The sequence below is a fragment of the Molossus molossus genome, unplaced genomic scaffold (genome assembly GCF_014108415.1).
Source record: "Molossus molossus isolate mMolMol1 unplaced genomic scaffold, mMolMol1.p scaffold_m16_p_13, whole genome shotgun sequence".
NCBI lineage: Eukaryota > Metazoa > Chordata > Mammalia > Chiroptera > Molossidae > Molossus > Molossus molossus.
The window spans coordinates 43,673,691-43,699,381 of NW_023425348.1; the positions used below are offsets into that span (position 1 = coordinate 43,673,691).

The window sequence follows — 25,691 nt, forward strand, 5'->3', positions numbered from 1 at the left end:
TCAGCAGAGCTCCAAGTGTTGGTCTGCCGGGATGTTGTACTTTAGCTTGTGGGTTTCAAAAAGGTTGCACAGCTCGTCGATGTAGTGCTGGTGCAGCTTGTCCACCTCTTCCTGCGACGGCTGCAGTACCTGCTGCACCTCGATGGGCTTTCCCACTGCAAGACACAGAGGGGGCGGAGGCTCGAGCTGGGCCCTTGGGGTAGGTGCCCACTCCAGTGGTCATCCTGCAGAAACTGCTCTTCCTGCCATCCCTTTCTACCCCATTTTGAGTGATGGATTCTAAGACATTAGAGCAACTCCAAGATTCAGATATAATAACACCACCACCAACTAGCCTTGCAAAGTGCCTAGAAATGTGCTCGGTGCTTTGCACTCTTCATCCCCTTCAATTCTCATAACAATCACCCGGGGATTATTCCCATTGGCACAAGAGGCAATGAGGCTTAGAGAGGCTAAGAGACTTGCCAGGAGGAGCCAGTGCGAGGTTTTAACCCTGGGGCCATGTGGTTCTGAGAGTGTAAGATGCCATGCTTAGAAGGGCCTGAATTTCTAGGATGAGGTGGGCCAGCAGCCCAGTCAGCTCCTCCTCCGCCCTCTCCCTCCATGCGGCCTGCACTGCCCCCTTCGCTCCAGGGAGGGGTCGGGAAGGCCCAGCTAAGCTCCTTCCTCTGGTTCTGCCTGGCTGAGAAGGCAGCTCCCCTGCCTTCTCTTCTTAGTAATAGCTTCGGAGGCAGCAGTATTAACATTCATGAAAATATTGCCACACAGCACAGGAAAAGTCATGGTATAGGAGGTTCACTGAGTCTATGCTCAACTAACAAATAAATGGGTGGACGGAGCCCCGGCCAGTGTGGCTCAGTTGGTAGAGTGTCATTCCATCCACTGAAAGGTCACTACTTTGACTCCGGGTCAGGGCACTTGCCCAGGTTGCAGGCTTGATCCCCAGTAGGGGGTGTGCACGAGGCAGCCGACTGATGTTTCTCTCTCTCTCTCTCTCTCTCTCTTTCTACCTCTCCCTCCCTCTCTCTCAATAAAAACATATTTTTTTAAAATTTTGTTTTTGTTGTAGATGTTGCTCCTTTTCCCCCAAAAAACATATTTTTTAAAATGGGTGGGTGGCCCTGGCCGGTTTGGCTCAGCGGTTAGAGCGTCGACCTGCGGTCCTGAGAGACCCGGGTTCGGTTCCCGCTAAGGGCATGTACCTCGTTGCAGTTTGTCCCCGGCCCTGGTCGGTTGTGCGGGTGGCAGCCACTCGATGTGTTCCTTTCACATCGATGTTTCTCTCTCTCTCTCTCTCTGTTCCTCTCTCTCCCTCCCACTCTACCTGAACAAAAGAATGGGATAATGTCCTCGGGTGAGGATAAAAAATAAATAAATAAATAAAAATAAAATGGGTGGGTGGAGATGAATGGACCTCTCTCTCTACTCTATAGGTTTTGTCAGAGGAACCCAGTTGGAATCTAAGAAGAAATCAAAGAAAGTGTCCAAATAGCTGAAAACCTAAATGCTCAAGCCGACCAATGTTTCTCTTGCACATCGATATTTCTGTCTCTCTCTCCTTTCCGCTCTCTCTAAAAAACATATTTAAAAAGAAAAAAAAAGGCAAGCAGAGCCTGATTCAAACCTCAGCTTTGTTACTCAAAGGCAGTGTGATTTTTTTGAAGTTATTTCCCTGAGCCTCATTTTCCCATCATTGAAACAGGGATAATAGTCTCTACCTGGAAGGCTATCAGAAGAAGCTGAGCCACCGCACGTTAGGGCGCCCACGCAGCGCCCGGGACACTGTACGTGCTCAGTCATCACTAGTGACCATTGTTCTTTGTGTCTCCGCCATAGTTCTCAGCCCAGACTGCCTCATATTCAGGTTATCGGCTTGGTGTCCATGTCCCAGTCTAGTGTGTGAGCTCCACGAGGGCCGGGATGTGTCCATCCCCACGTCCCCTTGCAGCTTGCAGCCCAGGCCCCTTTCCACGTAGCCTCCCCGTTCCCAGCCCCGGTCTTGGCTTACCCACAGTGGTGATGGGCCGGCGGTAGGGTAAAAAACCAAAGCTGTACTGGAAGATACCACGGCCATGGAAGAGCGGGAGGGAAATGCCCATGATCTTTTGCAGCTGGTTCTGGATATAGCGCAACCAGGAGCCAGGATAGTTCCCAACTTGGTCAAATAGCTCATTCTCCCCAAAGGAGAAGACTGGCACCAGAGGTACCCTAGAGAGAGACAGAAGGGAGAAGGCATGTTGGAGGCCCCAGAGAAGGGCCTGCTGGTCACCTAGCTTCCTGCAGGGACGCAGCGACCAGGAATTGGAGCAGAGGACAGAGCCTTGGGCTGGAAGTAGGGTTGTCTCCAATACCTGCCAGAGCCTTGCTTTCTGAGCTTGGGTCCTGGCCCCTCTCAGATCCACGACCTCCCAGGTGCACCATGACAGATAGACTAGAATGCTTCAGAGTCCTCCTAGGCAGAAGTCATCTGCCACTGTAGAAAAGTCTCCCCTGCCCAGCTCAGATTCATCACAGATGCTCCAAGAGAACAGTCCTGCAGTGTGCCTCAACCTCCATTCTCCCAGATCCCACAGGTCTCGGACCTAGTGCCAGCTCTGGGCAACATGACCCTTCCCATCAGGCCCTTTGATCACCAAGTCTCCATTCTGGAACCTTTTCTGGGTATGAGACAGTGCATGTCTCACCAAAATATCATCTGCGTTGTAAATGGACTGAGAAATCTCCCTGCCAAAACATAAACTCCACTGGTCTCTGCTGTCTTCCCACCAAAATATAATCCTTGCCAATCGCCCACTGAACCGAGAGCCCTCTTCCCAGATACCCGTGTATCAGAGCAAGCTTGATGAAGCCCTTGCGGTTCTGTAGCAACAGCTTGTAGGCCCCGGGCCTGGCATTCAGTGCCTCCTGGGCACCCCCAACAATGATGCCCAGCAGGTTGCCGCCATCCTTCCTGCTCAGAATGTGAGCGGCACTCTCCTTGTCTGCTGTGACCAACCCTGGGGAGAGAGGATGTGATCAGTTACAGGGTTAAGGGGTAGGAAATATGGGGGTGGGGGTGGCCCAGCAAAGAGATCACCAAAAGTGCCCACAGAGGCCTGGGTCACCTACCCACCCACTCCAGCTGGGAGTTCCCTGAGAACTGGGACTGAGTCTTCACCCTCATTCCTAACCCTGTCACCGAGCTCATTGCCCTGCTCGGTGCTGTGGGAAGTGCTTCCTTGGGTCTAGCCTCCTTCTTCCACTGCACATGCTCTTGGAAGAAGTACAGACTATTGGTAGCCCTCTCTAAGATGCCCTCCTCCCATCCTTGCAGCCTCATTTACCTGGGCTACCCAGGTGGGGAAGACTCACCCCCACACATGATGTAATCCCTGAAGACGGGAGACCGGAACCACAGGTTCAGCATCATCAGGTGGGGGCGGATGCCAGGGAAGATCTCAGAGAAGCCCGAGCTCTCCGTGCACAGGTTAATAAAGATTCCAGCAGCCAGGACCCCGTGGGGGTGGATGCCGGCGAGGTAGTTCCGGGAGGGGTCCAGCTCGGCAGTCTTGACCAGCTGCAGGGACAGCAAGCTAGTGAGGCAGAGCTGGACCTGCATCCCCACTTTGACCCTGACACTCTCCAGTGTGACCTTGGGCAAGTCACTTCCCACCTCTGAACCTCGGGTTCTCACAAAGGTTGAGATACGGTGACACACCAGGTGCCGGCTGTGTCTCAGACTCGCAGCTGGCTTTGGACAAATTGCTTCCCTCTCAGGCTTTACATTTGTAAAATGGGGACGTTTAGCCCTGTCCCACTCACCTCCCAGGACTGCCTAGGAGTTCAGGTCTGAGGATGCCCTGCAAGTCCCCAAACTGCTAAATGATGGGAAGGCATCAAATGGCCACACGGGGGCGCCACCATGCCGGAAGAGCCCCATTTTATAAAACTCAGTGTAAGAAAACTTGGCACCTAAGACCAGGGAATGAGTATTTGCAAGACACAGCAGGAGAGGCTGCCTGTTGGGTTGCAGACCAAGATGCCAGATCTAGTCCTCTTTACCCGCCGTGTCTCACCTGTGGCTCTCTGCTCCCCACACCAGAGCTTCATTTCCCTTTGCCCTTTCCCCGGACACGGCAGTTCTGCTGACACGGCCACTTGCCTGGTCTGGTCAGGCCTGCAGCATGGAGGGTGTAGCAGGGACCACTAGACATTGTAGGTCGAGTGGGAGAGGAGAACCGCTTGTTAGGGGAAGTGGGGTGAGTGGAGGGGCAGGAACTGAGTTAAACGCTGCTGCGGCGGTTACTACTGGGTGCTGTGATGCGCCTGAGTCTGCAAAGCTGTTTGCTGTGGGTAGTGACTGCATGTGGGGGGGAGACCAATTCTTTTCTTACCCTGCCAGGAACCGCAGGGCCCACCCTTTACAATGCCCTGCCCTTTGGGAGCCACAACCATCAGAGTTTGAAGGCCCTGAGGCCCCAAGCCCCTGGCAGGAGGCTCCCTGACAGGACTGCCAGGGCCCTGTGATTTGCATTACCGGACTGGGGTGGGGGACAGCCCTTTCCTCTCTGGCTCAGCTCTGCTAGGCTGACCGTTCTTCCCTGTTCTTCCTGTCAAGAACCCCTGAGGATTCTTGTTGCTGCCGCAGGGGCCCCTGAGGCCAGGTTATCCGTCCTCACAGCAGCCTGGAGGGATCAGAGGACAGCAATGGGGATCTGAGCTGCTCTGCTTCATCCAGCTTCTCCTGTCCTTGACCTGGATGTGGTCCGCGTACCACCTCCCCCACAGTACAGTATGCCCTTCGTTTAACCACTGAACCTTTGCAAAAAGGCTGCAGGGACCATTGCCTCCCAGACAAGAGCAAAACTCTTCCACTCATGCAGTGGGGATTTACTGGCATATAATCAGAGATTTCTCACCACCCCATTGGGAAAGGTGTTTCCTCAGGAACCCATCTGGTGGTGTTTCTTTAAAGACATACCTGGCCCCGGCTGGTGTGGCTCAGTGGTTGAGCATCGACCCATGCACCAAGAGGTTGCTAGTTTGATTCCTGGTCAGGGCACATGCCCAGGTTGTGGGCCAAATTCCCAGTGGGGGGCATGCGGGAGGCAGCCATTGATGTTCTCTCTCATCAGTGTTTCTATCTCTCTCTCTCTCTAAAAGTCAATAAAGAAAAATAAAATAAAAAAAAGACATACCTGGCTTCCTGCACTTAAGCACTTGCTTATAAATTTTCTCTCAGCTAGAGGGGAAGTAGCTTTGTACAACCTCCGTAAAGGTGATTTGGCAATATGTATCACAACCAAAAATGTAGCTGATCTCTCAACCCAACACCTCCACTGCTGAGGAACTTAGCTACAGAGTTTCTCATGCGTGTGCAAAATGACATCTGAACAAGATTATTAACTGACGCGTCATGGTTTGGTAAGAGCAAAAACTTGGCATCCACCCAAATGTCCACCAATAGGGCCAATTTAGACAAATCAGGTAACATTTACACAAGGGACCACTGTGGGAGGGGAAGATGGCCACAGTCACCTGTCAGATGACACAGCAAGGGGCAAGATGATGCTTGCAGACTGTCACCAGCATGTGCTGTATGTGGACACACCAAACCCTGTGTCATAGTCACCTCTGAGTAAAGAACTGGAGAGATGGGATGTGAGGTGAGACGGGTCTTTTCACTACAGACACTTTTGTCCCTTTTGAATTTTGAACAAGAATGTATTACCTATTTTAAATAATTAATGAATGAACAAATGAAGGCATGATTATCCCCTTAATAATAAGTCTTTGTGTATAGAGCTATCCTGGTGGGTGTGAGGGCCTTTTCTAGGCAAGTGTGCCAATATTTGATCGAGCACCTACGTGTGCGTGTCCAGGTGTGTGCACGGATGGGGCCATTGCTACCCCACTGAGGCCTGGTCTGCGTCTCTCCTGCTGACTTTCTGGGCTAACCTATTCAATCTGCCCCCTGTGCCCAAGTGATATCCCACCATCACAGTGAGAGCCTTGAGATTAGAGACCACCTATCGGAGGCATCTCTGTGTCCCTGGTGCAGGCCTGAAATAGAGATGCTCCCTGAGAGACTGATAAGGAAGAAAAGAATGAATCCATGAACGGATGAGACGGATGCAGCCAAGCCCTGGCCTGATCCTGTTCTGACCTGCCACCTGGATTCCACTAAGCTGGGAGTCATGACACCCAGGTTCTGTCTCTGGTGCATCACCTGATCTTTGCCCAGCCCTTGCTCTTTCCATGGCTCAGTTGCCCCTTTGTTCCACAGGACAGTGATGATGCCTTTCTGGCAAGGTTGCTACTTGGTTCAGGGGTGATAAACATAGAGGGGGAAGGTTTGCCAAGTGCTGTGTTCTCTTCCTTGCTCCCTCAGTTCTCTTTGGGGCGGGGGGGGGGGGCTAAGCAATGCAGGATGGCGGGGGAAACCCTCTGGGTACACATCCTTGAAGGCTGGGCTTGGCACTAGGCAGTGGCAGCAGGGGAAGGGGCTGGCCAGGTTGCTAGGCTTGGGGGGTTATTTTTCTCTATTCATATAGTTCATATACCATCAATTTTACCTTTTTAAAATGTGTAACTCAGTGACTTTAATATATTTAAACGGTGTGCAACCATCACCACTATCTCAACCAGGAAGAAACCATAGCAGTGACTTCTCTTTCCCCCGGCCCCTGGCAACCACCAATCTGTTGTCTGTCTCTACGAATTTACCCCTTCTGAACACTTCATATAAATGGAATTATACAATATGTGGCCTTTTGTGTCTGTCTTCTTTCCTTCATAGGACGTTTTCAAGGTTCATCGATGTTGAGGCCTGTATCGGTATTTCATTCCTTTTCATGGCTGAATACTATTCCATTGTGTGAATAGACCATATTTTCTTTGTCTGTATAATGGCCCATTTATTGATAACGTGACCATGAACACTTGTGTACAAGCCTTTGTGCAGACATGTTTTCAGTTCTCACAAAGGTATTCCTACTTTGAATACCAAGACCTCTGCTGGTGGACCCTGCACAGGCTCCCCAGGAGAGGACAACTGGACCTTGGATGTGAGGGAGAACAGTGAGGGGCTGTGGAGCTACCATGTCTGCCCAGTCCCATCTCTGTTTTTCTATTTTTTGTTTTGGTTAATCCTCACTGGAGGATATTTTTCCATTGATTTTTTTTAGATAGAGTGGAAGGGAGAGAGGGAGAGAGAGAGAGAGAAAAAAAAACACTGATGTGAGAAAGACACATTGATTGGCTGACTTCTGCATGACCCTGACTGGGGCTGGGGATTGAATCTGCAACCCAGGTATGTACCCTTGACCGGGAATCAAAACTAAGACCCTTCAGTCTGACGCTCTAACCACTGTGCAAACCAGACAGGGCTAGACCCATCTCTTGACAGATGCCCTTGTGTTCTCTCACACCCATGGGGTGACCCAAATGGCTCCTTTATGGTCACAAAGCACCCCCCAGCACCAGTTTAACCATGGCCCTAGGGTGGCTGGCTGCAGTGTGAGAGCCCCCAATGGGCAATGGAGCAAAATGAGGGCAAATGCCCTGCCCACAGCCACACAGATGAGCCTGAGTCCCGCCGTCTCCTGCAGATAGTTCCAGAGAGAGCCCGGGCGCCTTTGCTCCAGACCCAGGGAGATAGCCTGAGGCTCAGCTCTATCTCAGGGGCCTTCTCCTTTTTGGTCAAACTTGGAAGGTCCAGGGCACTCAGGCATCCTGTCCAGGAGACAGATCCTGCATCAGCAGCCTGGCCCTGAGAACCTGTTTCTGGCCTATCGATGTACTTTGATAACTCAGCAGGTTGAAAACACAGGGCAAGCCCTGGCTGGTGTGGCTCGGGGATTGAGTATCCTCCCATGAACTGAGAGGTGTGGGTTCGATTCCCAGTCAGGGCACATGCTCAGTGTTGTGGGCTCGATCCCCAGTGGGCTGCATACAGGAGGCAGCTGATCATTGTTTCTCTCTCACATTGATGTTTCTATCTCCTTCTTCCTCTAAAAAATCAAAACATATTTAAAACAAACAAACAAAAAAACAGAGGGCAAGCAGGGTGTCATTCAGGAGCTCTGGTTCTGGCCTTGGGCATCTCATTTGTGACAAACTTCCCAGGGGATTCATATATATGAATCGCCACTCTAAATTTGTTTTTGTTTTTGTTTTTTTTATCCTCACCCGAGGACATTTTTTGTTCAGGTAGAGTGGGAGGAAGAGAGAGGAAGAGAGAGGAAGAGAGAGAGAGAGAGAGAGAGAGAGAGAGAGAGAGAGAGAAACATCGATGTGAAAGGGACACATCGAGTGGCTGCCACCCGCACGACCGACCAGGGCCGGGAACAAACTGCAACCAAGGTACGTGCCCTTAGCGGGATCCAAACCCGGGCCTCTCCGGACCGCAGGCCGACGCTCTAACCGCTGAGCCAAACCGGCCAGGGCGCCACTCTAAATTCAAAGAGTCCCCTTCCAGGTTCAGGCAGTTGGCTGTGTGTGTGTGTGTGTGTGTGTGTGTGCGTGTGTGTGCGCGTGTGTGTAGGGGACGGCATCCTTCCCTGTCTCTTCCTATCACGATGGAAGAAGAGGCTCGGGCACTCTCCCTGGCCCTGGCAGTGGCTCAGTGTGGCTCAGGTCAGGCGGCGGTCTCCGCAGGCTTCCCGGTTGATAGCTCCTCAGCCCTGATCTCTCTCCCTCCCACAGCCAGGCACTCAGCTAACTCGCTGTCAACTGCAAACCTACTCCCAGTTCTAAGACGCACCTTTTTTCACATCTTCACATTTTGTTATCAAGATGCATCTGACAGCCCTGGCCAGTTTGGCTCAGCGGTTAGAGTGTCGGCCCGCGGACCCTGAGTCGCACGTTCGATTCCGGTCAAGGGCACGTACCTCGGTTGCGATTTGTCCCCAGCCCTGGTTGGGGTCGTGCGGGAGGCAGCCACTCAATGTGTCCCTTTCACATTGATGTTTCTCTCTCTCTCTCTTCCTCTCTCTCCCTCTCACTCTATCTGAACACAAATGGAAAAATGTCCTCAGGTGAGGATAAAAAAAATGCATCTGACAATTCTAATTGGGAGAATTTTTGTCTGAGTGATACCTAAAATGCTGGTATGTTTTACCACTGAGGAAGCCTTAGAGTTGAAGACACGCAGTGTGAGCCAGGGACTGAGAACTGGGAAGCGTGCCCGAGGTGGGGAATTCTCAGCACCTACTGTGTGCCAGGCACCTACTACACCACTGCGCTTCATCCTCTGCCAGGGAAATACTGGCACCAATGCCCCCATTTTACAGATGAGGAAACCAAGACACAAGGTTAATTGATTTGCTCTAGGTCACATAGCCAGCAGGTGGGCGGAGGCGAGATTTCAACACAGGCAGACTGGCTCCATGGGCATGACCAGCAGGTGCTGCTGCCTTGGAGGAGTTCCCTGGTGAAAGGTGGTGGGGTAAAGGGGTGAAGGGGTTCACTGCGAGTAAGGGTATCAAGCCCAGTGACACAGCTCAGGCCTGGAGAAGTGAGTGGCGAAGGCGGGAGGAGCGGCAGGTGAGGAGTGAGCAGCTCCAGAGCGCGGGGTCTGCGGCTGTGGCAAAATTAGATTTTATTCTACGTGTGATGGGAGTCACTGCTGGGTTTTGTTTTGTGTTTTAACATTTTTTTTATCCTCACCTGAGGACATTTTTTTGCATTTATCTTCAGATAGAGCAGGAGGGAGAGAGGGAAAAAGACAGAGAAAGAGAAACATCAATGTGAGAGAGACACATCGAGTGGCTGCCACCCACAACCCCAACCGGGGCCAGGGACAAACTGCAACCGAGGTACGTGCCCTTAGCGGGAACTGAACCCGGGACTCTGGTTCGTGGTCCAACGCTCTAACCACTGAGCCAAACCAGCAAGGGTTGTTTTAACATTTTAAGAGACCAGATAAAAAGATAACGGTGGTCAGGACTTAGATAGTTGGGAGGAAAGAAAGGTCAAATCTGGAGGAGTCTGGGAGACAGACCCCAGACTCTAGAGCAGTAGCTCTCCACCAGGGTCAGTTTGTCTGGCCCCCTTCCCTCAGAGGGGACATTTGGTAAAGTTTGCAGACATCTTTTGTTGTCATAACTGGTAAAGGGAAGTGTTACTGGCATTTAGTGGGCAGCGGCCTGGGATGAAGTCAGAACTCCCCCACCAACCCCCATATGCACACAGCAAAGACTCATTCAGCCCAAAATGTCAATGGCGCTGAGAAAGCCCCCTTGAGAGCTCCCTGGCTGGGGGAGGGAGTGGAAGTCAAGAGGAATGGAGGCCCCAGGCCCTGCAGGGCAGCCCTAGGCTGAGGGGACAGCTGCTCTCTGTGCTGGTCCCTGTGCCATGGCAGAGGTAGGAGTCCTGGGAGGGCCACAGGAAGCAGGCCCAGCTGTGGGAAGGAGACCGGCTCACAGGCAGAGCCCTCCCACAGCGAAAAGAGCCACCGAAGAAGGAAGTGAGCGTCCCATCCGAGGGCTGTGAAAGCTGGAGTTCTGTCCCGGGTGGGTGGCCAGCCACCTGAGTCTCTGACTTAGCTTAAGAGACCTCAGTGTGCTGGCAAGTGGCTGAGCTGGGAGGTGGGGCAGAGAGTCCCTAGTGATGCCCGCAGGGCTGTGGAGGAAGTGAGGGGTCATCCCAGCTGTGGGTGGGAGGGTGAGGGAGGTGCCCACACTACAGCATTTCCTGACACCAGGTCACAGCCCTGGCCACAGAGGTCTGTCTCCCAGACTCCTCCAGGTCTGACCCTCCGCAGGCCTTGGCCCATGGAGACAGTGCTAGCTCTGGATGATGAAATCTTCACAGGGAACCCAGCTCCCAGGCACTGGTCTCCATCATGAGGTGGAGACAGCTCCCCCTACACCCACCACTGCCTGGTTCTCCATCATTAGCTCTTAGGAAGCCTGTGGAGTGACTTTAGGACACTGCAGGGCCCAGAAACAGTTTCCTAATTGTGCTTGAAATCCCACCACTAAACACTAGTTTATAAAATCCCAGTAAGAACTGATAGGAGCTCAGAAATCCACATGGATTTGACTGGAGAGCAGAGGCCAGTGAATGCGGGGGAGCTCCAGCCCACCCCAAGGTCCTTGCAGGGCCTTTTGGGAGAGTTGGAGGGTCTCCTGGGAGCCTATGGGGAAGGGAACCTGCAGGCCACAGCCCCACTCCTAGGTTCCTTGCCTGGGATAGGCCAAGTCAAAGTGTGTGTCACCTCGCCCTCTGTTGGCCACTTAGTGGTACTGCCTGCCCTCTGCAACAGGCCTGCAGGGGGCACCAATCCTGAAACACTGTGCAAGCAGAATTTCTGTAAAGCAAGTCTACTGTTCCACCAGTGTCAATAGTGCCAAGACTGAGAAACCCTCCTTGAGAGCTACCTGGCTGGGGGAGGCGCAGGAAAGGCAGTGGATAGGATAGGCACAGACCGCCTCTGTATCATTTTTCTGCCAGACCTGCAACTGGCAGCAGCTCCAGGTGCAAAGAGCCCGATGCTCTCCTCTGCAGGCCCTTGGATGACAGTCCCCTGGAGAATTCTCCATTAAGGAGTCCTGGTTCTGTAAAATGGCCTTCAGTGGCCTCTGTGACCTTGTCCCTGGAAAACTCTTTAGCCTTGTCCCCGGGTGCACCTTCTACTTTATTCACACTGAACATTAGGTTTATTGCTGAAAAGCCAGACTGTGGCCAGCTTCTGGGCCTGTGCTGTGCTGTTCCTTCGCTTTCCCTGGTGAACTCAGGATTCAGCTCACAGTGGGAGATGAGAACACAGAGCAAGAATCCACAAAGCTCTACTAGAGGCCAGACCTGCCTAAGGTTTCTTTGGCTTGGAAGTTGACATCCACACACACTCTCAGGTTCCAGGCCACACTTTCCCATGGAAACTCTGACTTTTCTGGAACAGGAGAACACGTCATGGGAAGGGGGGGGGGGTGGAGGGGCAGGGCCGGGATTCAGAATCTCAAGCTCAGAAGTCCTGGGTGGGGATAAGGGACTCTGCCCATAACATGCCCACGGCTCCTTTTAGGACCTGGCAAACCCTGCTTGCCCTTGATGACAATATCCTGGAAGGGCACACTGCAGAGGAAGTAGATATAGGGGGTGAGGAAGATCACCCCCTACCTGGGCCCCTCAGATTAGCTCAGCACTAGCCACTCACTCTGCCTTTCAACATGAACATAGAAGTCTCTGCCAGTCAACTTCCTGTCCTCTGCCCAGCCCCTGCCCTGCTGCCCTGCCCTGCCCTGTCCCACCCTTGTCCTTTGCCCTGGAGACCTGCTCATATGGGTGTTAGGGGCTCTTGCACCCCAGTTGTTGCCCAGCCTTTGCTAGTCCTTGTTGGGCCTCAGGACTCTTGGAAGGGAGCAATGCAGGGACACCGCCTGCGACTGGGTGAGCTGTTCAACCTCTGTGAACCTGCCTCCTCCACTCCTTCCCCTTCACCAGCTGGGACCTAACTCCTGGAGGCACAGGAAGAGGTGGGGATCTGGATGGAGTAGGAGAAGCCTTGTAGGTGTGAAGGTCAAAGCAGCAGGGCTCTAGGCTATCAAACCTGCAGCCACACCCAAGTCTCTCATACTCCCCACTGACTCAGTAAAATTCTCCTAGCTACTAGTTTGCTGAGAACCTACAAGGTGCTTTACCCCCTGTCTCAATGAATCCATACAACCCAGTGATGTCTGTGGTATCAGCTCCCCCTTACCTGGGTGGGAACTGAGGTTCAGAGACTGTGTAACTCACCCAAGGTCACATAGCTGATACAGGCGGAAATGGCAGTGGAACCTAGTCCATCTAGTTCCAGAGACCACATTCTATATCTTTTTATTCTTTCCTGTTTCCAGAGAAGAGGTAACTGTCCCTGCCTGGTACCTCTCTGTGTCCCCTTGTCTTTCCCATCCTATCCTACTTGGCCAATACACCATCCCTGCCCAGCTGCTTACTTCCAAGGTTTAGTTTGTCTGGACTCAGTAAAGAAGCTGAAGGTTCTGTTCACTCAAATCCAGGGGTCTGCTTCATTCAGGACTGATCTTTGGGTCCAGGTTCAAGTGTCCACAATGGCCATGCGGTACCCTGAGTCAGAGAGTCAGAGACTCAAAGGCACTCAGAGTAGGAGGAAACAATCTGCTTACTGGATACATGGGGGAAACTGAGGTTCAGAAGGGGGGCAGGCCTCACCCAAGGACACACAGCACACCAGAGTTAGGAGTAGGAGAGAACCTGAGAGCCAGTGGAGGGCTCTCTCCCCTTCTCCTTCACCTATAGTTAATACACAGACTTTAAAACTTGTTTAAAAAACTTGCTGTGTGACCTTGGTCATACCATTGTCCCTCTGGGTGTCAGTGTCCTCCTCTGATGAAGTATGGAGCTAGATGGTCTCTTAGGACCTTGAGTTTATTATCTCCCTCCACCCCAAACCTGGGCTGCCGAGGGGTTTACACCTTTAAGATACACGCGTGTGACACACTGGACACCCCACAGAGCTCCTCCTGGTCCCGTGTACTCACCAACCCTCCCACTGGCCCTGCACCCCACAGGTGACCCCGCCGGACAGGAGCGCTCTTCCTCCCCCACACAGTGGTGGGAGCCCTGGCCGCTGCCTCCCAGCCCAGCTCTTCTCACCTCACCCAGGATCCCATTTCCCACAGAGATGTGGGACACTGCGCCCTGGCCACCCCCAGCCCCGGTACTCACTGACACGGGAAAGTAGTCCTTCATGTACTTCCACATGAACCAGCGTCTCAGGTAATCCGAGCGCCTGCCACCCTTCCACGGCGTGTCTCGGTCCAGGTACCACCAGGTGGCATACAGGACGCTGAACAACCAGAATCTTGTGAACAGGAGGCCTATGAAAACCACGATGCTGACCTGGCCTGGGGAGGGAAGCAGGCGAGAGGTATGAGAGGAAGGACACGAGGCTGCCCAGAGACTCTCCCCTACGCCGGCACCGGCGGCACCTGCCTGTCCAGCCCGCAGCCCCGCAAGAAGAGATGAGCTTCCCACCCTTCAAGGAGGAAAGAGCGCAGCCGGTCCAGCGTCACGCTGGAACCTAGGTAGGCCTGCCTCCAAAACGGAATTTTTTCCCACTGCACCAGGCTGCCTTATTCACTTTGGTCTTCTCCCTCCACCTCCCTTCTGCCAGTCAAGTCTAGTTGACCCTTGAACAGCATGGCTTTGAACTCCATTTATACACAGAGTTTTTCCAATAAATACAGTATATTAGTGTAAATGTGTTTTTTTATTTCTTATGATTTTTTTTTTTGGTTAAAATTTTACTTTAATATAGTGGGGAGGGGGGCACCAAACCCTAAAAGGTTAAAACAAGTTGAACAACCACTCTACACAGATAAAAACCTTCACACGGGTCACCTGAAGTAATCCAGAGCTTAAACTGAATTGTGTAGATTTTCAATGAAGTCGTCAGTCATGGAACACAAACAAAAGGCAGTTATGTACACACTTGGCAAGCCCTCTAAGAAACGTGCCCTTTGCTTTTCCATGCCATCCTTAAGGCTTGCACATTTTATTTTTCAGATAATTTAACATTTTGAATAGAGTGTGTTCTCTACCATGTGGTAAAGCTTTGGTACTATTCATAGAAGACTGCATATCCTAGACTTGACATTTCCCCAAGAGGAGCTCTGATTCTGCTTTAGAAATTTCATATAAATTAAAGTCTTCATCAAATATCACTATGAGGGAGGTGACTCAAGATACACATATACAGTCCAGTTACCTCTTTGTATATTTAGAAATAACTCCTTCAAGGTATTTGCACCAGAGAGTTTATTCTGTCCTGCTTAATATTCAGCATCACAGGTTTGAATGATCAGAATCTTGGCAAGACCTTAATATTTCAAAATTATTAACAATTACCTCTAGGGGCAAGTCCAGGTTATTGGGTTTATGACAAATTTACTATCATGAAGGAAAACAAGTGTAGTCAGCCATCTTTAAAAATGCCCCAACCTGCCCTGGTCGGTGTGCTCAGCAGTTAGAGCGTCGGCCTGTGGTCCAGGGAGACCCGAGTTCGGTTCCCACCAAGAGCACATACCTTGGTTGCAGTTTGTCCCCAGCCCTGGTTTGGTCGTGCGGGTGGCAACCACTCGATGTGTCCCTTTCACGTCGATGTTTCTCTCTCTCTCTCTCTCTCTCTCCCTCTCTCTCTCTCTCTCCCTCCCACTCTATCTGAACAAAAATTGGAAAAATGTCCTCGGGTGAGGATAAAGAAAAAAATTTTTTAAAAAAATGCCCCAACCACTGCTTCTAAATATAGAAAGACTAAAACTACCTACATTTATCATACAACAAATCCCATCTCTGTCCCCTGAATTCCCCTAGTTTCATTCATTAGAAGGGGATTTAAAAGAAAAAAACTTAAAGAGCACTTTACAGCAGCATTCAGCTTTCCTGTGAAATACTCAGCATCTTAAATATTATGTACATGTCTTTCTTTCTTTCGTAAGCTAGACACTGGCTTCAGAGTTTGTGGAACTTGTGAACGTGCAGGGAAAATATCCCATTCCGAACTAGTCTAGAAATTGTCTTTTGGCAGAATAGCGAGTATCCAAGTTAAACCCGGGAGGGTCCTTTTGTTGCTGTGTTGTTGTTTTTTTTATTTGTTTGTTTTTGTTTTTCTTTTCTAAAATTTAAATCGTGTTTTGTTTCCCTTCTACATAAACCTGTCACCACTCCTGAGGGGAGATGGCAGCGGCTCTGGCCCCTGCTCCCCCCGGCTTCCCCGCAGCTGCTGTCTTAGGCTGCAGCGAGGTTTGAGTAGATGCGTCAATGAGGACTTCCCCCAAACAGCCTTTACAGATAACCCCACAACATGTTTTCTGTCTTTCCCAGTATGTGAGATCTAAAAAGGAAAAAACTGGCATCTGTTAGAGCCCGAAGCCATCTCTGTATCTGAGCCATCATCTGACTGGTTACTATAACAGGAGATTGAGCTGGGGAGGCACTGGAGGTGATACTGTGAGCATCAGAACAGTGACGCTTAAATTCCTTCTGCAGTTTGCTGATGTGGTTGCTTTTTCCTCCTGTTGCCAGACAGAGTTTTCACTTTCTTTGGTTTCAGTGTCGTCTTTCGACTGGGTCCTGCCTGCGCATCTACCACATGATTCCAGGTTTTTTGGTTTGTTTGTTTTTTTTTGATCCTGCTGGTGATTTCTTCCATCTTTTCACAAGCAGGACACAGGCATTACAGATGTCTCCTGCACGAGTCTCCTGCGATCCAAAGCAGCTCTGGAAGTCCTTTTCATAGCGTTTACTGTCAGTGAATCGAGAATTGGAGGACTTAGCTCTGCAGATACAGCAGCCCTCTATACTTCGGTACATCTTTGTCTTGTGAAAACCAAACATCTTTTCTTCTGGGCAAAAGTCTTCCAAAAACAGCCGTTCCACGCGCAATAACGTTCCCGAGGTGCGGAGTGCACGCCAAGCCAAGCCCCCTCCAATCGCTCCCTCCTCCTCAACTGCCGTGTCTGAAAGGTTGTCTCCCGCAGTTCTGCAGTTGCTACTGCTGGTCGGAAAGGTGCAGATTCCGCTTTTTCCCTTATGATTTTCTTAATTACATTTTTTTTCTCTAGCTTACTTTATTGTAAGACTATAGTATATAATACAGATAAGATACAAAATATGTATTGATCATGTATGTTCTCTGTGAGGCTTCTGGTCAACAGCAGAAGTTAAGTTTTAGTAGTAGTTAAGTTTTCGGGGGAGTTGAAAGCTGTATGTGGGTTTTTTACTGCACATGGGGTTGGTGCCACATGTTGTTCAAGGGCCAGCAGTAGTCTACACCCACCAGGTACTCAGTAAATGCCTGGTGGGCAAGTGACTGTATCAACTGTTTTTAGTTTCGGTATTTTGGGACCTCAGAGGAAAAGGAGACACTCTTTCCTCCCAACCTTCTGTCTGTTCACCCTCTGCCCCATCTTTCCAAAGATAAATCTGGCTAGGTGCCCCCTCTAATGAAAGCCGCCCAAGCTTTCTCCATAACGCCAGGGCACAGCCCAAGCAGCTCGGCCTGGCAAGCTCCCTGTGGCTGGCCCCAGCACCCCTCTGCCCCAGCCTCACCTCGCCCATGTTCCCAGCCAGTGCTCCGGCCACACTAAGCTGCTCGGTGTTCCTGCACCTCACAGATCTGGCAATGTCTTAGCTTTTGCTGGTGCTGCTTTCCCTGCCTGCAGTGCTCTTTCCTGGGGAAGGAGGAAGGTCCTCACTTCCCTTCAACATTGTACCAAAGGTCCTGGCCTGCGCCATATGGCAAGAAAAACAAATGAACAACATTAAGACTTGAAAGAAAGAAGCAAATTGTCTCTATTCACAGACACACAATTCAGTACATAGGCTATCCTAAGGAATTTACAGAAGCAACCAGAACTTACATGGATTGAGCAAGGTTGCAGGACCTTAGAAAAGAACATTTGTACATATGTGGTTGCATGTGCACAGAGGAAGGAAAGATTCCTGTACATCAGGAGGAAGGAGACAGGATGCCAGGGACAAGGATGGCAGGGAGATTGATTTACAATTTATCTTTTTTAATAAAAAATATTTTTCTTTTTTGATTTTAGAGAGAGAAGAAGGGAGAGGGAGAGAGAGATAGAAACATTTATGAGAGAGAACATCAATTGGCTGCCTCCTGCATGCCCACAACTGGGGATTAGGCCCACAACCTGGGCATTGCCCTGACCGGGAATTGAACCAGTGACCTCTCGGTGCATGGGTTGATGCTCAACCACTGAGTCACACCAGCCGGGCTATAATTTATCTATTTTTCACATTAAACAATGTAATGTAAAGAAAATAATAAATAACCCCACTTAGGGCTCTCTCCCCTTGGGCAAAAATAAAAAGTCTGGGATTTGTTTTTTGGAAAAAAAAATCTGTGTGGGTGACTCACACTTTAAGGAAATCAGTACTAGAGAATAAGAACGTGTTAATAGCGGCTACCTGGAGGGTAGGATTTTGGAAAGTCTTTTACTTTTAGAATACACATTTTGTTGGGAGGTTTTACAATAGCATGTATTAGTTTTGCAGTCAGAAAAAAAAAAAAGGTTAGGGAAAAAAACACGTAGAGCACTTACCCAGAAAGACCTTCCCTACTGGACCAGACCCTCACCCTGAGTTCACCCTGTAATTCCTATTAGCAGGCGAAACCTAGACTGTAGTTCACTTGGGAAGGCAGACACTTTCTTTCACTTAATCCTCACAACTCTGAGAAGGAAAAATTTTAAATGTCACTGGTACAAGGTCCGGAGGCGGTATGTAAATTGGCTATGGTCACACACAAATTAGTAGGATGGAACCGGGATTCAATTTTACAGTAAAACCTCAATATAACAAACTAATTCGGGCGAGGGGAGTATCTGTTAAAGCCGAAAGTTCATTACACAATACAGTAGGTTTTCTGAATGTATATGTTCAAAAATGGACAAATTAGGCCCGGCCAGTGTGGCTCAGTGGATTGAGTGTCATCCCTTGCACCAGGAGGTCACTGGTTCGATTCTCAGTCGGAGCACATGCCCAGGTTGTGGGCTTGATCCCCAATATGGGGTGTGCAGGAGGCAGCCGATTGATGTTTCTCTCTCTCTCTCCTTGTCTCCCTTCCTCTCTATCTAAAAAAATCAATTAAGAAATATATTTAGGGACTTCCGGTCAAGATGGCAGCGGAGGTAAATGCAGTATCGCATCCTCCCACAACCACATCCAAGTTACAACAAAACTACAGAACAACCACCATTCAAAACCGCCTGAAATCAAGCTGAATAGAAGTCCTACAGCTATGTAATTAAAGAAGCTGCATCGAGACTGGTAGGAGGGGCGAAGGGGCGACGGGCTGGTCCCACACCCACGTGTGGCGGATAAAAATCAGGAGGCTCCCGCAGCTGGGAAGGTCCTTCCTGAGGACTGAGGGGTCCCCGTCCCACACCAGGTGCCCCGCTCAGGGTTCCAGTGCCAGGAAGAGAATCCCCATAACTTCTGGCTGGAAAACCAGCGGGAACTGAGGCTCAGGGAGGCTGTTGCGGCTGGAGCCCCAGGCAGCTCCTTAAAGGGCCCGCGCACGGACTTATCGGACTCTCTCCCTTTAAGCTTGGAGGGGAGGCAGCTCGAGGGGCACCAGAGACATACAGGGAAGAGCTGTTTGGCACTGGAGCGAGGGCTGGAGAGGGGGCTTTCTCCGGGAGAAACGTGCTGTCAGAGGCCTTTGTTCATTTGGTGAGCCCTTCCCTGGGGCAGCAGACAGCCGCGATACCTGGGACTCCAGCAACCTGGCTCACACTGGTAGCCCCGCCCTGCTGACTCCCCGAGGCCCTGCCCCACCCCACCCAACTTTCAGACCCACCCAACTTTCAGGCCCACCCAAGCTGTTGGCACTTGCTTAACCATAGGATTGGCCTGACTTGGATCCTGCTTCAGGTTTTCCTAAATTTTTCCAAACGAGCAGCATCTGGTCTCAGCTAGCCCCATACTGCTCGTTGAGTAATACACAGAAACAAACACAGGGAGGCAGCCAAAATGAGGAGACAAAGAAACAGGTCCCAAATGAAAGAACAGAACAAAACCCCAAGAAAAGAACTAAGCGAAATGGAGATAAGCAACCTAACAGATGCTGAGTTCAAAATACTGCTTATAAGGATGCTCAATGAACTCAGTGAGGGCCTCAAGAGCATAAAAAAGGACCAGTCAGAAATGATCGATGCACAGTTAGAAACGAAGGAGGCTTTAACTGAAATAAAGAATAATTTACACAGCTTCAATAATAGAGTACGTAAATCCAAGGAACAAACCATCGATTTGGAATATAAGGAAGCAAAAAAACACCCAATCAGAACAGCAAAAAGAAAAAAGAATCCAAAAAAATGAGGATAGTGTAAGGAGCCTCTGGGACAACCTCATGCGTGCCAACATTCGCATCTTGGGGGTGCCGGAAGGAGAAGAGAGAGAACAAGAAATCGAAAACCTGTTTGAAACAATAATGGCAGAAAACTTTCCTAACTTGGTGAAGGAAACAGACATACAAGTCCAAGAAGCACAGAGAGTCCCAAACAAGATGAACCCCAAGAGGCCCACACCAAGACACATCATCATCAAAATGCAAAACGTTCAAGACAAAGAGAGAATCTTAAAAGCAGCCAGAGAAAGGCAGTTAGTTACCTACAAGGGAGTTCCCATAAGGCTGTCAGCTGATTTCTCAAAAGAAACTTTGCAGGCCAGAAGGGAGTGGCAAGAAATATTCAGAGTGATGGAAAGCAAGAACCTACAACCAAGATTACTCTATCCTGCAAAGCTGTCATTTAGAATCGATGGCCATATAAAGACTTTCCCAGACAAGAAAAAGTTAAAGGAGTTCATCACCACCAAACTGTTATTATATGAAATGATGAAGGGTCTTTTTGAAGAAAAAGATAAAATATATGAACAAACAAAATGGCAATGAATACATATCTATCAACAATGGAATCTACAAACAAAATGAACAGATAGAACAGAAACATTCTCATAGATACAGAGAACATTTTGTTGGTTGCCAGATGGGAGGGGGTTTGGGGGAATGGGTGAAAAAGGTGAAGGGATTAAGAAGTACAAATTGGTTGCTAAACTGACAAACCTCAAAGGGAAAGGAGCTGGGGGGATGGGAAGAAATAAACCAAAGAACTTATATGCATAACCAATGGACACAGACAATAGTGTGGGAAAAAGCGGGAGGGAGGTGGGAGTGGGGAGGAGGGAGTCAATGGGGGAAAAAATGTGGAACATCTGTATTACATTCTACATTCAACAATAAAGATTTTTTTTAAAAAAAGAAATATATTTTAAAAATCGACAAATTAGTTTACCTGCTTTTACGTATGTTGACACGTTTGTGTAATTAAAATTAATATGTATGAAAAGTTCAATTTCACCGAAAAGTTTTCTATATGTATTACAGTAATTTTAAATTTATACTGAATAGGTCTAGTAAATGCCTGCATTCAGCAGTCACCATGAGTAAATAAATGCACACAGGGCTGGGGCATGGCTTAGCACATGTGGGAACATCTGCCCACTGGCTCTCGTGAAAACTGCTGCAGAAAGTCACACAACAAGACAACAGAACCAATGACCGCATGCGAAGCGGTATGATCACGTGCCAGCGGTGACTCCTGGATTTAAGTATTAGACTACAGTTGTAGATATGTAATATTTGTTTATGTCAGCAAAATTACTGCAGTGTTTTATTCCCAACATATGGCCTATTCACTAAAATTTGTTTGAAATAACAGTGAATTAATGACAACAAAAAATAGCCTGTTAATTTAATTATAAGCAAAGCTTGGTTAAGAGCATTTAAAAATTAGCAGGGTGTTAATTTTCACATATGACATATGGGCTAAAAATTCTGTCCACTAAATCTGAAGTCTGTTAAATTGAGGTCTGCAAAATCAAGGGTTTAGTGCATTTTTTTGGTTACATCATGCTTCCATTTATTCATTCAACAAATATTTATCAACTCCAGCTCTTCCAGGAGTTGGAGACGCAGCAGAGAACACGGCACACTGTTTGAATGGAGCTTACCTTCCTGTGTGAGTGTGTGCGTTATAGAGGAGAGGAGAGGAAACCGTAAACAAGCAACCCAGTGAGAAAGTATTTGACTGGAGGCCCTGAGTCCTCGGTGACAGGTCCTAGTTGACTTCTCCAGCCACATTTTTTTGTTGTTGTTGTTAATCCTCACTTGGGGAAATATTTTCCATTGATTTTTAGAGAGAGTAGAAGGGAGGGAGGGTGGGAGGGAAGAGGGGGAGAGAGATATTGATTTGAGAAAGACACATCCATTGGTTGCCTCCCACATGCACTCCTACTGAAGCTAGGGTTCGAACCTGCAACCCAGGTATGTGCCCTTGACCGGGAATCAAACCTGAGACCCTTCAGTGCACAGGTGAGGTGCCACTCTAACCACTGAGCCACTTTTTTGCCACTCCCCAAAATGCCTCCTCTAACCCCAGAGTGAACCAGCTGGTCAATAAATGTGCAATCTTTACTCCTCCACCGGAAGCCCTTGCTCTCCTGCCAACCCTTAAATCTTGCCCTCTGGGGCCCACCTCCTGAGCATCTCTTGAAAAAGGCTACTTTCACCCTGGCCGGTTTGGCTCATCGGTTAGAGTGTCGGCCTGCAGTCCAGAGAGACCTGGGTTTGGTTCCCGCTAAGGGCATGTGCCTCGGTTGTAGTTTGTCCCCGGCCCCGCGTGTGGGAGGAGGCAGCCACTCGATGTGTCTCTTTCACGTGGATGTTTCTCTGTCTCTCCCCACCACACTATCTGAACAAAAAATGGAAAAACCTCCTCGGGTGAGGATTAAACAAAAAGGCTACTTTCTTGCCACCCACTGCCACCCTCCCTAGACCAGGGTTGGCAATCTTATTTTTAAAGGGCCAGATTGTAAATATTTTAGACTTTGTGACCCAAGAGGCAACCTGGAGGATATTGCATAGGCACATAAACATTTAAAATGCAATTATTTAAAAATGTAAAAACTGCCCGGCTGGTGTGGTTCAGTGGTTGAGCATCGACCCATGCACTGAGAGGTCGCAGGTTTGATTCCCGGTCAGGGCACATGCCCAGGTGGTGGGCCCGATCCCCAGTGGGGGGCATGCAGGAGGCGGCCAATCGATGTTCTATCACATTGATGTTTCTATCTCTCTCTCCCTCTCCCTTTCTCTCTCTTAAAATCAATAACGAAAAAAAATTTTTTAATAAAATAAAAATGTAAAAACCATGTTTACCTCATGGACTGTGCAAATACAAAACAATCAGTGGACTGGATTTGGCCCATGGGCCGTAATTTGGTAATCCCAATCTAGACTGTGATGGCTCCCTCCCACTGATCTATAACCCAACACCCCAAACACAGTAGATGGCTGCACAGAGGCCACAGGGCCCTTTACCAGACAGGTTGGACCTTGTCACTCCCCTACCTAAAGCCCTCCCGGGGCTCCCCTTTGCCTCTAGGAAAAGGGATAAGGTAAAACCTCTGACTCCTGGCCCCAGTGAGCCCGGATCCCTTTTCTCAGATGTTCTTCCCGAAGGCCCAGGGTGACTTTGACCTCTGTGCTGCTCCTGACATTCCCAGGCCCCCAGGCTATGAGTATGCAGGGCTGGAGGTGGGCACAGCCAGTCAGACACAGTTTTGCTCACAAAGCTCACATAAGGCAACCCTGGCATGAGGTCCTTTATCTCCTGTGATCCCTAGGCGACAGCCTGCCTGGCTTTGGGCCCCCAGTGCCCTTTGTTCAGGAGTGAGCACTTAGTTTGCCCTGGGCATAGACCTTCCTGCCCATGCATTTCCCATACCCTCTGCCCTCTCTCCTCCCCTTGTCTCCTCCCCTGTCTTGCTGTCAGTAGGAGGAGCCCACAACTCTACAACCTTTGGCACTTAAGGCACTTAATTTTTCTGTTCATCTGTGTAATGGGGTTAACCAAGGATATTTAAAATGTTTAACAGTGTTTAGGAAGGAAGGCACAGACCAGTACAAGGGATGCTTGGGGCAGGGTACTGAAGTGCCTGCTTTGCTGGGGGTGAATCCTTTCGCTGCAACAGTGTGAGGAGGGTCTGAGAAAGCCCCTGGAGGTGGTGGTGTGTGTGTAATGGCTGCTGACCAGCCTGTACAGAGTATGTCCATGTTTTAACACCAGGATAGTGGTGTCTGTGTACAGGCGGAACACCAGCAGTTGCCACCCAGTCTGGTGCCAGCACATGAGACGAAGAACCTACATACTCCCAGTCGCTCTCTCTTCCCAATCCTCAGTCCTGGGCCCTCTTTGAAAATGTTCCCTTCAGCCCTGGCTGGTTTGGCTCAGCGGTTGGAGCGTCGGCCCATGGACCAAAGAGTCGAGGGTTGTGGTTCGGTTCCGGCCCTGGTCAGGGTCATGCTGGAGGCAACCAGTTGATGTGCTTCTTTCGTGTCGATGTCTCTCTCTCTCTCTCTCTCTCTCTCTCTCTCTCTCTTTCCCCCTCCCACTCTATCTGAAGATAAATGGAAAAATATCCTTGGGTGAGGATTTAAAAAAAGAAAATGTTCCCTTCAGCAGAGCTGAAGTTTGGACAGGTGTGGCCTCCTGGCCACAATAGATGTGTCACTCTGGGGGGGGGGGCGGTAAGGGAACCTCCCGTGTGATCCAGCCCAGGGGCCTGTCCTGGTGGAGGAAGCACAACTCTTCATTTCATCCCACAGTAGCCCTGTCAGGTCAGTACTGTTATTCCCATTCTGCAGATGATGAATGCAACAGAGACCTGGAGAGGTCAGGCGTGGGTCCACCGAGGTCACACAGCTGGTCAGTTGCCCAGTTGGAGTCCCACCCAGGTTTGCCTGGTACCCCACTCACTCCTCAGTCCACATTGAGCCTGCACTTCCTCTCCTCCTTGTTCTTTCCCCGTTCCCCTGTCTCTCCTCCCCACCCCCTCAGCCTCCTCCTCTCTGAAGGGAAGAAAATCCATCCCGTGAGCAGCCCAAGGAGCCGTTTCCCAACACTGCCTGATACTTTCCCAGCCACAGGCAGCCAGAGGCAGGTGCTCTGTCCTAGCGCTTAGGTGGAACCCACGCCCAGGAAAGCGAAGTAACCTGCCCAAAGGCACAGGGGATGGCTGCTACCTGACCCTACCCTCCTACACCCAACCACGCTCTCCAAAGGTCTTTGGGCAGGTACTCTGAGCACAGCAAAGACCCGGTTAGGATCATGTCTTTCCACCATCAATGCACTGTGTGCACTAGAGTAGCAGGTGCCCACGGTAGCCCCACCCCCACCCTCCACCGCGCTCGCCCCCTCCCCAAGCCCAGTCCGCCTTACTCAGGATCAAGAAGCTAAAGATCCATTGCAGGACCGAGAAGGTCTGCAGCCTGCGCTCCCACGGCAGGTGCAAAGGCGCAAACTCCACCATGCTGGCTCCTCTGGGGGCTCTGGAGGCTTCCCAGTACCACTGAGGTCCGAGGCACCCTAAGGTTTTTATTCAGGGCGGAGGCTGTATAAGCACTTGCGGGGGAGGAGCAGCCCCGCCCCAAGGCCTCCCCGCCCCCGCCCTGTAGGAACCTGTTTCCTAGGAGAAACCTTTGAATCCTTGTGCCCTGGGCTCAGCTAAAAGCAGGAGAAAGAGAAGGAAGTGCAGCCTTTATCCATGGCAGCTGGCTCCTCAGGCAGCGCCTTATCTACGGGATCACCTTTTCTGATTGCTGGAATCTTACCTTTCACTTATCAGGTGAAGCTCCAAATATACTATAGTCTTTTCCCCTTCCCACCTACCCAGGATCTGGCTCCAGCAATGGTCACCTCTGCTTTCTGTCACGTACATTGCTCCCCCCTACAAATATGCAGTAATAGCTCCCACGTAAAAACCCCTCGGCCCCGTTTGTGTCGCTGAGAACCGCACCAGGTGTTAGACCGGCGGGTCAGAGCCGACCTGGGCTCAGCACCCCGGACACTTGAGGTCTGGCTAGGAAGGAATTCCGATTCAGGACTCACACCAGAAGAGGGAGTCTCTTTAGAAAGTCACAGAGGTAGAAGAGTGGGTGGTAGAAGAAATGGGCTCAGGAAACAAGTTACAGAGGCAAAGGAAGGGCCCTCGCAGCTTAGGGAAAAGGAAGGTAAAGGTAGAGATAACACACCTGGGGAGAAAGGGGGGGGGCTGGGGAGGGAGGGGAGAAAGTTGTGAGCATGCTCCTAGGAGGGAGAGCATAG

At 50.1% G+C, this 25,691-nt stretch overlaps 1 protein-coding gene and 1 pseudogene across 1 annotated transcript; both read right to left on the reverse strand.

Moving 5' to 3' along the window:
* Positions 1-24,984, reverse strand: MOGAT2 (monoacylglycerol O-acyltransferase 2). Its single transcript, XM_036259741.1, has 6 exons — positions 24,807-24,984; positions 13,672-13,850; positions 3,352-3,556; positions 2,822-2,996; positions 2,009-2,208; positions 1-155 (listed from the first exon to the last, which is right to left on the reverse strand). Exons 1-6 carry the CDS (start codon positions 24,895-24,897, stop codon positions 1-3), a joined length of 1,005 nt encoding a protein of 334 aa, XP_036115634.1. The 5' UTR covers positions 24,898-24,984.
* Positions 15,650-16,353, reverse strand: LOC118627725 (annotated as a pseudogene).
* Positions 24,985-25,691: the final 707 nt, after the last annotated feature.